Here is a 12,032-nt window from a genome sequence, read left to right on the forward strand (position 1 = left end):
AACCAGCTTCCAAGGGAAGTGGAGCTGGCTCCTACCATGGGGGTCTTTAAGAGGAGGCTAGATGTACACCTTGCTGGGGTCGTTTGACCCCAGTACTCTTTCCTGCCATGGCAGGGGGTCGGACTAGATGATCTACTCAGGTCCGCTCTGACCCTAGAAACTATGAAACTATGAACTATGAAATACAATATTCAGCTGTGAAACAGGCTCTAGCTCTACAAGTTACATTGTGGAAATAACATTTAACTTAATAAAATCTATCAAAAATCATACTGTATTGCACAATCCTGCATTGCCACAGGGTGATTGACTAGATCATCTCTTAGTTAAAACCATACCTGGTCAACAAGGTTTAAAACATTTTACTGTACTTCTTTATATCAATTACACTACAAGTTCACACTAAAAATCATCTTAGTTAGTAAATTTTGATCCACATATTTAAAAAGCATTCTATACTTCTATAAACATTTTAGTCAAGGTATTAACTATTATTATCAATGGGATTATTTTAAAGCAGTGGATAATATGAAAAATACTCATATGTAATATGAAAGAAAATTAGGCACTGAAAGGAGAGAACTTGCTCAAGATCACAGAGAAAGGGTATAGTAGAAAGAATACCATACCAAGAACTACCAACTCCTAGCCTTACACTAACTGCATGACTGTAATTCTCCTACTGGCCTCCATTAACTGTTCTAAAGAGATGAAACATAAGAAAATACTGTTATGTACAATGATTTTATAGCGCCTTTCCCATGAACGTCCCTTTTTTCCTGGGCTGAAATCCACAATATAAAAACAATAGGAGCATATTCCTTTATTTTTACTGCCACCTAGTGTACAATAGGTGTTTATTCACCTAATAAAAATGCTTACACATTAAAAAAATAATCACATTGAAAAAATAAACATGCAACTAAATAGGTAGAACAGATTCATGGTCCTAATACAAAACACTACACACCTGAATGTAATATTTTTTTTTAAACAAAAAGTACTAGGTCAACTTTCCAAGTACTGAAGGATATCTACTGTACAATGAAGAGTAAATGGAGTAGAAATACAGGAAGTTCGAAATCAAAAACACTTATGCTTTCCAGTACTACAGTACGTCATCATAATCATCATTGTATATTACAACTACAGTTAAAACACCCTGAAAACTAAAGCTACACTTGTTTCCATATAGAAAAGACTACTTTGATTTATAGAGAAAAGTTATTAAAAACATATGGAACAAAAGGCAAGAAAACCTTGATTCCTTGTGCAGATGATGATCATCTTCTAAAATTTTCCTGCAAACTAGCTTTGCACTGCAGTTTATAATCCATCTTTGCTTTTTAACGTTTCCCACTATAGGTCTACATTCTATCATGCCTTACGCAGTTTTAGTTCCTCCCAGGTCCCCATGAGTCCCAGAGCAAGGAAGGATCAAATGCCGTGACAAGAACCCTGAAGTTCCCTCATGCCCCTTACCCTTAAAAAAAGCGAAGAACCAAACTCCCCACCTCCCAAAAAAACCCAGATACCCAAGCATCCCCCCCACCTCCACATGCAAGATAAGTCAACTTTATTTTCAAGGTATCACCTTCTCAGAACCTATAGGCAGGGGTGGGCAATTATTTTGGCTGGAGGGCTGCTTAATGAGTTTTGGTGAGCTGTTGAGGGCCGCAAGGATAGTCCCGCCCCTTGACAGGTGCCTTGGCCCCTGGTTGCCACCTTGAGCGCAGAAATCCCACCCCCTAACCGTTGACCTTTGCCGCCGAAAGTCCCTCCCCTTGCCCCTGGAAGTACTCCTTTTGGAGCTGGAAAAAAAACAAGTTAAATGCTAAAGATCAAATATCTACAATAAAGTATTTAAATTTTATTTTAAAAAATATTTTTGTCCCGATGTGTGTGTGTAGTATATCTAGAGGTGATTGCGTAATAGCTCAAAACAAAGTCTTATTCTTGTGAATTGTGGAGGGGAGGGAATGAGTGGGCACAGGGCTTCTGGGGGGGCTGTGGGTGGTATGTGGGGTTTCTGGAGGGAGTGTGGGTGTGGGTGGGTATGGAGTTTGTGTGGGAGTGTGTGGATGCGTGGGAAGTGGGGCTCACCCCCATGAGAGCACAGCAGGGGCAGCCAGGGGCTGGGCTAGATACAGTGAAATGGTAGGCACTCACTCACAGGCCAGGTGAAAACCGCCTGGTGAGTCAGATGAGGCCCACAGATCATATTTTGCCTGGTAACAGCCACTCTAATTAAAATGCTACCACATCTCCCATATCAGCATCCGTGCACTTAAATATGGCAACAGGAGTGCTTAAACTAAAGCTTGTTGAACACACTTTAGTTCAAGCACCCCCGCCACCATTTTTAAGCATGAGGACGCCGATACACGAGACACAGGTGGCTGTGTGGAAGTTGCCATACTCCAGCAGATTCCACTAACAGAGTCTGCTCCGATGCACTGGCATTCCAGCATGTCAGAGCACACTCACTGCTTGTGTATAGGCACCCTAAAGAATCTGACACAAAACCTTCTTGAAACCATTCATTCAAGGCTTCAGCAGCAACTTTTCCTAGGCCTTGCCTTGTGTTCCGCAGGCAGTTCAGCCTGCACTTCTAATTTCCTCTGCTCCCTAGATTTAGATTGCAGGCCAACTTTGGTTCCCCACTTCACTGCTGCCCGTGTCAACAAGGCTAATCTGCCAAGTCCAAGAGCACAGCCAAGGAAACCCTAACCATTTGCTTCTGCTCTGTGTATGCCAAAGACCAGTAATTAAGGAGCACAGATGGGTTAGAAAAGTTCCAAATGCATGCTCCAGTGCTGGCCTCAGAGTCCCTGATCCTTGCTGCCAAATATATTATTAGATATAATTTATTAGTCGTTGGATTAAATGCATAAACCACACTGGATTCAGAACCCAAAGCTCCCTCTCTCAGCACTGTTCTCTTCCAACAACTAGAATCAAGCTCCCTCTCAGATATTATGCTTTCACCCCATGAGTTTGCATTCCTTTCTACCCTGTGGCGCAGCTTCAACAAAAGGGGTGCAGGGTGGCCTCATGGGGATAAGAAAGTTGCCCACAGTGAAATTTCCTGGGAAGCAGAAGATAAGACCTAGAAGTCGGGTCCCCTGCTTTCTGCACAAGTATCCCAAGCATCAGGCAATTGACCAAGAGGTGAGTAAGCCCTTCTCCTACTCTCTTGATGTTTAGGGCAAAGATGGCGATAAGTTACGTGTGCTAAATAATTTTCCACCCAAGCAGAACCTGCTGCTTACACTGGATTATTCTACTTGCGGTCTAACATGTATAGCTTTCTAATGCAGTGGTCTTCAGCCTTTTTATATTTGTGGACCCCTAAACAATTTTGAATGGTAATGCAGACTCCTTTGAATTGTAAGTGTGGGTATTCACATATTTTGATTGGTCTTAGTCATCTTTCTGAGACCCCATGGACACAGTCTGCAGACCCTCAGGTATCTGCAGACCACAGTTTGAAAACCACTTTTCTAATGCGCTGGTGCTCAACCCTTCTGACCAATGGGATGGATAGTCAGGGCCAGGTTCCTCCAGGTGCAGGGGCGGGGGACAGATCCACTGGTGGTCGCAATCTGGTGCCTGGAGTGGTTGTTGCAGGGCCCCATCCAGCCATGCAAAGGGGGAGGGAGGGGGGACAGTCTGGTCCCAATCCAGCCACATTGGGGAATGGGGCTTGGCCCTGCCCCAAACCAACCCCATGGAGGGGGTGGTGAGAGAATATGACCCACCCCCAACTCTGCCCCATGGGTGAAGTGGGTTGGCCTTGGCTATGATGCTGATTCTTCCTAGCAATCCATGCCTCTGGTTTGCAAGTCAAAGGAGGAATTGTCAAAATACAACTTATAAAATAAATTGCACTCTTTGGTCTTTTAAAAAAGTGACCCAAAATGGCATAACATGGTACAAAACACTGCGTCTTCCAGGTTAAGTGTATTCTGGAAGTGTCCCAAGTTTAGTGCTGCTCAATCTCATATGCAACACGACTGTCAAATACTGAAAAAAAAAACATTAACAGAACTGAACCATCAAAAAACTCCCAGGAATACTAGGGACTGCAATCTGCATTTTACTTTGCCAACAAAACACACTGTACTTTGATGACTTATGTCTTTATCCAAAATAGAGTGCCTCTATCCAAATCTTCCTCACCCTAATCAATAGATTTACAGTAGGGAGGGGAACAAATCAATCAAGCAAATACAACTGATGGTTTACATTAAATCACTCTAATTTTACATTACATTATTGTTTCAAACTGTTAGAACACCAAATACAGCATTTGAAATTACTGTAATCAATAACTTTTGCAATAACTTTTATGAAACAATACATTTTAGTACTGTCAATGCTGTTTTTTCTCTAAAAGTTTATATTCTCATAATAAATTACACAAATATTTATACAAAATATTTCTCAGCTGCCACAGACTACATTTAAATATAAATGGTAAATTGACTGACACTACTATTTACAATTTGTTTCTCTGCAAGTATGTTATTGTAGAACTTACCTCAATTGACTGAGATTTCACATCGTGGGGATGAGGTGATCTTGGATAAATGTCAAGAAGGTGGGGTGGATCATCTGTATGTGTTCTTCTAAGGTGGTGTTTAAGAACTTCCTTGCGATTGAATGCATCAAAATTTGTGTTCCACAGCAAGACCTGTATAAAACCACCACTAATTAAAACCAAATAAGTATTTTTCTTAGAAAAAAATAACTATTCAATATAAAAAACAAACTCAATTTCTAAGAATAAATGATACAAAGCTACAGTTCTTCAAAAGGTAATACGACAGCTAATAGCAATTTCTATAAAAAACTTACATTATCATTTTGAAGATAAACATTATAAATAAAATGATTTTGCTTTGATGTCAGGGATTTCATTTTAAGACTATTCGAACATCCAGAAGATCACTATTTAATGATATCCCATTTATTATTAGTTACAGATTTTAGTCTCAAGAAGGAATGCTACAATCATCTAGTCCAGTGATTCTCAGCCAGGGTGCTGCAGCACTCTAAAATCCCATAAAATCTCTCACTAGGGATTTTACCAGAGAAATAGGCAAGGGGAAGCAAAAAAGTGAAGGTCACAGTTTCTTACATAATAGCAATAATTACAAGTTGGAAAAAAAGTGTTGTGGGTAACTGAGGGTATACTGTATAGCAGAATAAGATACAGGCCCCTTTAAAGTTCACTAATTTAAAAATATTAGTATATTATCAATCATACCCTTCTTTTGCAATGTATACAAAACATTGCTAGTAGCTGAATCCTCAAATAGCTTTTAAGAAAAAATGTTTCTGTTCATTATGACTGAAAACAAATTTGAAAGTGTGAACTGTGTGTAAACAGATGTAGTCTAATCTTCTGGAGTTTGGAGACAGTTTTAAAAACTAAAAGAAAAAAAAAAACCCAAAACAACCCAAAAAAATCCCTGTAATATAGGACAACTGACAGAGGCACAGGAGGGCAGCTTTGTGCAAGCGGCAGGATGAAGATCTAGTAAACAAAGAGAGAGTAGTCTAAACCTTTAAGGTAACATTCAGTGGAAATGAGGGAAGGTAAAAAAACTGTAACCATACAATGTAAATATAAATCATCAAGAGCTTTGATACTGGCATATTTTGCTTGAGTTTGAATATCTTGCCCCAGTATTTGCTAACCTTCAAATTACCTGCTACAGATTCCTTGTGAAGCCAACCAGTTCTTTCATTTTCTTTAAGTCATTTCTAGAAACGTTGACATGATCTCTAGCTCCACCTGAGGCCTAAGAAAGTGGTCTCTTCTCTCTAATACTATTTAGGTCTTTATTTTAACTTTTAGTTGAAACATTTATTATAAATTTTAAGTTGTGCTATTATTTATGAGTAAAATGCAAAATCTATCCTATATTACCATGTATTAATAAAATACAAAATTTGTTTGTGCTAAATTCCACAGAGCCACATTTTTAGATGGTGATCCCTGTGTTTCTATCATGCAACTCCTCTGACATTTATCCTCACATAGTGCTTTTGTACTTCCTTGTTGCCACAGAATACTGAGGGAAGATCTTAGATAGTATTAAACACTGGTCCTTATGAGATGTCTTTTCTTTCTTGCATAAAATGTGTCTCTTTCATTGCCTTAACATTAAATCAACTGCTATTCCTTATATGAAGGCTACTGCAGCAAATAATTATACTGGCAAAAACTAGCAAACAGTCTGAACAACATCTCTCCCTATACCTGCCAACATTTTTTTACTATGTATTATTAGTTCTACTAAATAAGTTCTTCTTACTAAAAGGATAAGCCTAGAAAACTGAGTATACGTACAGATGCACATAATCATCACATCATCTTTCGCTAAGGCACGGTAACATGGATAAATAAAAAATGACGGCATTATGTTGATTAAGCTCCCTGAACTTGGACTGTTATTTTGTTGCTTTTTATAATGCAAGAAACTTTTTGTTTTCTATTATAGTTTAATATCCGACTTGTTTTTACAAGTTATTTTGTAAAATATTTTACAAAATAACTCTTATTTTAAGTTGCCCTAAGCCTTTGCTGGGAATGGTAACATATAAATCCAATAAACACAAAGTCAGGTCAGTGTAGTATGTCAGTATTATAATCACCACCCTATGAAAAAGGAATATATTTACCTCATTTATTCTTTGGAATAGAGGAAAAAAGAATAATTTCTTTATACTGATTATTATAATATATAATTATTTTATCAAACCTGAGAATCAGCTCCGCCTGATGCAAATTTTTCACCACCTTTTGAAAAGGCCACGGAAAGGACAGGTCCCTGTAGCAATTAAAAATTAGTTTAGCCCATTGTTAAACTATTTTTATTACAGTGATTGCATATTTGCCTCTATGTTGAAATAAATAACAATAATAACTATCATCATCTATCTATTCAATGGTACTCAGCTGAACAATAGATTTCAAATGCTAATAAATAAGGAACTGCAATGTCAATGAAAATTTATGCTTAAAAAGTTGTCTAAAAATGTAAAAGCTTTATTGAGAAGATGTTAAAATTATAGTTATATTACATGCCCTGGTAGAGTGGGAAGACAATACAGGACTCCAAACGTTATCTACATAATAGATATATATTAATGCAATCTAAGTCATGCAATTGGTCATGCAGCCTAAAGCCAAGAAGCTACTACACACGGCAAGAATATATTGATTATTGTCATGTTGTCATTGTTCAACTAGCACTTTTTGCCATAAATGTGTAAGATAAGTCTCATATTTTGAATTATCGATGATAAAAATAGGATTTCGTGTATACCTTAGAGAAGAAAATAGGAATAATATTGACATTCTTGCAGGAAATTCCTGCCATGCTCCGTTAATTAGAGAAGGTTTCAGAGCATACCATTTCCCAGCTAAAGGAGTAATGTGCCAATTAATAAAGACCATAAACTTCTTGATTTCAGATACTGATTCACTATGAAAAACTATTACCCGGAGTTAAACACACATACAGCATTGATAGGTTAACTCAGGGATGTCCAATTCATCTGGCCCCACAGACCAGACGAGAGTCATTGGGCTGGTCTGTAGGCCAGAAAGAACCAATCCCCTGTGCAACTTCCTTACCCGATTCCATTTCACCCCTGCCTGTCCCAACCTCAGTGTCCCTGCAGGTTCATTCCCTCATTGTTTCTTGCCTAGCCTCCAAGGCCTGGGCTGCTATCCCTGCACAGGGTGCTCAAAGGGCTGCAGAGTAAAACACATCAGGGCATGTTGCTGTGCTGCCCCAGCCTGGCCTGTGCTTCTGGCAAGCTCCAGGGCCAGCACCTAGCAGAGTGAATGCCAGGCCTGGGAGCTGCCATCACGCCCTGGGCTGGAAGCGCAGATGCTCAAACTTCCCCACAAGTCCCTGCTACTCCCTCCACCCCCGCCACTGCAGGCACTGGGGCTACAAAGCCACACACGGGGTCTCAACTGCAGATGCCTGCCCCAAGCCCCATGCACATCTCCTGTGCCAGCCTCTGCTTCTCGCCATGCAGGTACTCACTCTCCTAGGCACCCAGACCCAGCAATACCCACCCTAGCCTGCAGCCCCCAGCCATCAAGGAAGCCCCAGCGTCTGGCCTGTCCCTTAACCCTGGGAAGCCACAGCAGAGTCCAGGCACCTGGGCAGCAGGTGAGTACAGCTGGGCCCCCTGATGGATCCACTCTCCCTCCCTTTTCTCTAGATGGCACCAGAAAAAAAAAAAAAATCTGCCCCAGGATGGGCTGCACGGCTTCCACACACTGCAGGCAGCATGGGAGGCAAACAAGGGGTGTCACATGCAACCCACGCCCCAGACCCCTCGTGCCAGAGGTGGCACCGGGTTCAGCCTGCATTCCACAGGCAGAGCATACCCTGTGCTGGCCCTGGGAAGATCACATGCACTACAAGCCCCAGGGCCAGCACATGCTGCCCACAGCACAAGGGGTCCAGGGCACTGGCATCTTGCAGCACCCCATGCCTGCCCCTTGTGCTGTATACAGTGCACTGGCACTGGGACCAGCAAATGGGGTCAGTCCAGCAACCCATGGGGCAGATCATATGGCTCTATGGACCGAATCCAGCTTGCAAGCCAGGTGTGACACCCCTAGGTTAATTTCCTGACTGCCACTACAAATCATGTAATTTGTCAACTTGTGAGAAGCTCTATTATTGCAAGACTGTTCTCCATTGGAAATGTCATGTAATTGTGGAACAAAGGTCATTCATCTTCTAACGGAGCTATGAAATGTATATAGGGTAAAATTCACTATCCCCCTAGTTTAAAAAGCATAACTGCATTATAGTTGTACCTTGTGTCCATGGAGTGTATATATGAGTCTTCCTTCCAAAAGGTCCAAAATCTTAAGGGTACCATCAGAAGCAGCAGTGATGATATAGTTACCAGAAGGATGGAATGATACACAATTAACTTCTGCTCTGTGAACTAATTTACACAAGACAAAATTCAGGCATTGGTATTAGATCTTGGAAATATATATACATTTTTAAAATAGTCTTATAATAGCTGGTATTTGAGGCACTGGAAATGATCAGTTCTACTTATTACTAAGAAAAAACACGATGAGCAAAACCCACACCTCATTCCAATCTACTGCAAAGAAAAGTTTCAAAATTAAGGAAAAATAATGCAATAAATATTTTTATTTTATCCAGGGTGCAAGTTTTTTTTTTTTTACTGTAAAAATACTGAATTACACTATTAACCACAGATGTGCATTTAAAAAGGTCTTTCATAGTATGATGCACATTTGATTTCACAGTACAAAGACAAAATGGGAATAACATTCTTAATAAAAAGTCTAAATCTTAAATAAGCTTCCTTCCATGCATAGGACTTCTGCCCATATAGGTTGTAATGGGGCAGTTTTACACCCTAGGGAGTGGTGATGACGCCAGGTCACCTGTGGCATTAGCTACAATTAGTGTCTCTCCCTACTTAGGCCAAGGCCTAGGGCTAGTACCACACAGTTCTGCTACCATTCCCATATCTCCAGTCTTTTCTAGATGACCTCCTAATGGCCTCAAACTTAAAATTCAAAAGTTGTATCCCAAATTAATAAAACACCGATTCAACCTCAGTATTTTGAAGAAACAAAAAATACAAAATCAATTTTAATATATAATTTTCTTTCCATAATATATGAAATGAGCTCTAAAAATATTTAGCTATTACTTGCAACACTGATGCTGAGTGGGAGAAGACCATGATAGGACTAAAGAAAGGTGGACTGCACCAGACAACTAATCGGTGGTACAGGAAGAATACAATGCTTCCAGACTTTGGGGGTTTATGCTCTAACCACTAAATTACACCATCTCAGGGTAACTCTTTATAAGCAACACTGGATATTTCTTAGAGACATTTACTACAGTATATAGGAAAACCTGAATTATTCTTAGCCAGCTGATTTTCAGATCACTTAATTTCACAACAGGCTGTCAAATTAAGAATGAACTGTTTAACTGTTTGCAGTGGTTTTTACTTCAAAACAAAAACCACTTCGCCATGCAACTGGAGCTCATCAATGATCCCATGAACCTAATCAGAAAAATGCCACCCTTAGAAATAAAATCTGCAGCATGCAGCTGGTACACCTCAGAGATCCACACAGCTGTTTGCTGTAGTTCTGTGTACCCTTGAACACTTCACAAACCCTCATCTTCACAGGAGGGTCCCATTTTTGGTCCTACATGCTACTCTACAACACACTTATAATGGCCACACAGGAGACTCTGTGCTCTAAACCTAATAGAACAACCCTTGTCTTCATATACAAAATAGCAGTGGGATTCCCTGCCAAAGATGGCCAAACAACTGTGCTGTTAAATTCAGTGAAATCAACATTTTCTGGCCAAGTTACAATTCCATTAGGCCAGGGTATAATTCTGTCTCCTCAAGAAGAATTAGCATACAAAAGAGAAAAAAATTAAGATTATTATTCTCAGCAAAATGGAATTAATTATGGATTGCTACCACTACAAATGGATGCAGATACAAATAAAGAATAGTTAAAAGTATATTCTTTCAAGATATTTTACTTATTTTGATTATGCGTTCTTGAAAAATTAATTCTCTTTTAAAGAAAGTAAAACTTAAAAGTAGAAAGATTATATATCTCCTTGTAATTAAAGCTTTTACCTTTGTAATGCTGCAGTAACTTGTTCATTCGAATATCCCAGAGTTTCACCGTATGATTAGAACCCGCAGAAACTACACATGTACCACTTGGATTGAAATCCACAAAATTGGCATACCTAAATGGAAATAATGAAAAGAGATTGAATTAGTTCTAATTGTAGCCAAAATGCATTAATCTGAATAAATTAACATTACTTGCCAAACGCTAATTTGGATTCCCCGTTCTTCTAGCTCTAAGACCTAAAATTATTCTAATCAGGAGGAAACAGAGAAAAGGAAAAACAGCTCTACTAAATGCAGACAGCTGACCCTACTCATTTAGAGAAGTTAGTCTATTTGCTGTGGCATGCTGGAATGACCCAACGAGGATCCTAAGCAGGTTGGTCCCAAGACAGGAGCAGGCAAAATACGGCCCATAGGCCGGATCCAGCCTGCCAGGCACTTTGATCCAGCCCGCAGAGCCGACCAACAAATTGTACCCTTCCCAGCCCTTCTGCCTACAAGGATGGGAGGGAAGCACCCACATTATATATACACACATATATACATGCCCCCAACATACCCTACTGCACCTCATTCCCACCCTCATGGGTGGAAGGGCCCAACCCAACCAGCAGGCAGCTTCCAGGTGGGGCTGCTGCTGCACTGCTGGGGACCTGTTCAACTTCCCCAGTGTCCTGCACCCTCCAGGCTACAGGTAGGGAAATGGTGGGAGCAGGGGTGAAGCTGCAGCTGGGTGGGAGTGCAGAGCATAGGGCTGGCAACAGCACAGAGCCCATGCCCAGGGAGGCAGTGGCAGGGCAGAGTTCGGGTGGGCAGGGTATGGGTGTGAGAGAGGAATGGGGTGTAGAGACCCACCATGTACTCTCCCCCATGGTGTGCAGCCCCTGCAGACAGCAGCAGCAGGTGGGGGGCACTCATGCCCAGCAAGGCGCACCTCCAGCTAGTGCTGCCCAGCACCTCAAGGAGCGCAGCCCCCGCCGAGCCATCTCTATCGCCAGCACTCAGCACAGCCCCCACACTTGCATGACATAGGAGGGAAGCCCCATGCACTGGAGCCAGCTGCCTTCCCCGCACCTGCCGCAGGACCTGCACGGCAGGAGATGGAGAAGGCAGCTGGCTCCAGTGCACGGGGCTTCCCTCCTCTTCTGCGCAAGTACAGGGGCTGCATGTGCAAGGCAGGGAGCCCTGGCGATAGAGACGGGCAAGCAGGGGCTCTGCTTCTCACTGCAACATGCAATGCTGGCCATAGCTGTACACAGCCAGACACCAACCCCACCACCTGCTGCTGCGCCATCGGGATGGGAGAAGTGTGGGGAGGG

The 12,032-nt window shown here is 41.3% G+C and overlaps 1 protein-coding gene across 4 annotated transcripts in view; it reads right to left on the minus strand.

The window, feature by feature from the left end:
- The window catches only part of POC1B (POC1 centriolar protein B), a 451,135-nt gene that overhangs the window by 432,712 nt on the left and 6,391 nt on the right, over nucleotides 1-12,032 (minus strand). For all 4 annotated transcript variants that reach the window (XM_019514847.1, XM_019514845.1, XM_019514844.1 and 1 more), the window contains exons 4-7: nucleotides 10,711-10,826; nucleotides 8,861-8,994; nucleotides 6,774-6,842; nucleotides 4,544-4,696 (exon numbers count right to left, since the gene is read on the minus strand). In XM_019514847.1, the coding sequence (XP_019370392.1) occupies nucleotides 4,544-4,696; nucleotides 6,774-6,842; nucleotides 8,861-8,994; nucleotides 10,711-10,826 (472 nt within the window). The remainder of the gene's footprint in view (nucleotides 1-4,543; nucleotides 4,697-6,773; nucleotides 6,843-8,860; nucleotides 8,995-10,710; nucleotides 10,827-12,032) is intronic.

Source organism: Gavialis gangeticus, unplaced genomic scaffold (genome assembly GCF_001723915.1).
Source record: "Gavialis gangeticus isolate Ggan-Ray unplaced genomic scaffold, GavGan_comp1, whole genome shotgun sequence".
NCBI lineage: Eukaryota > Metazoa > Chordata > Crocodylia > Gavialidae > Gavialis > Gavialis gangeticus.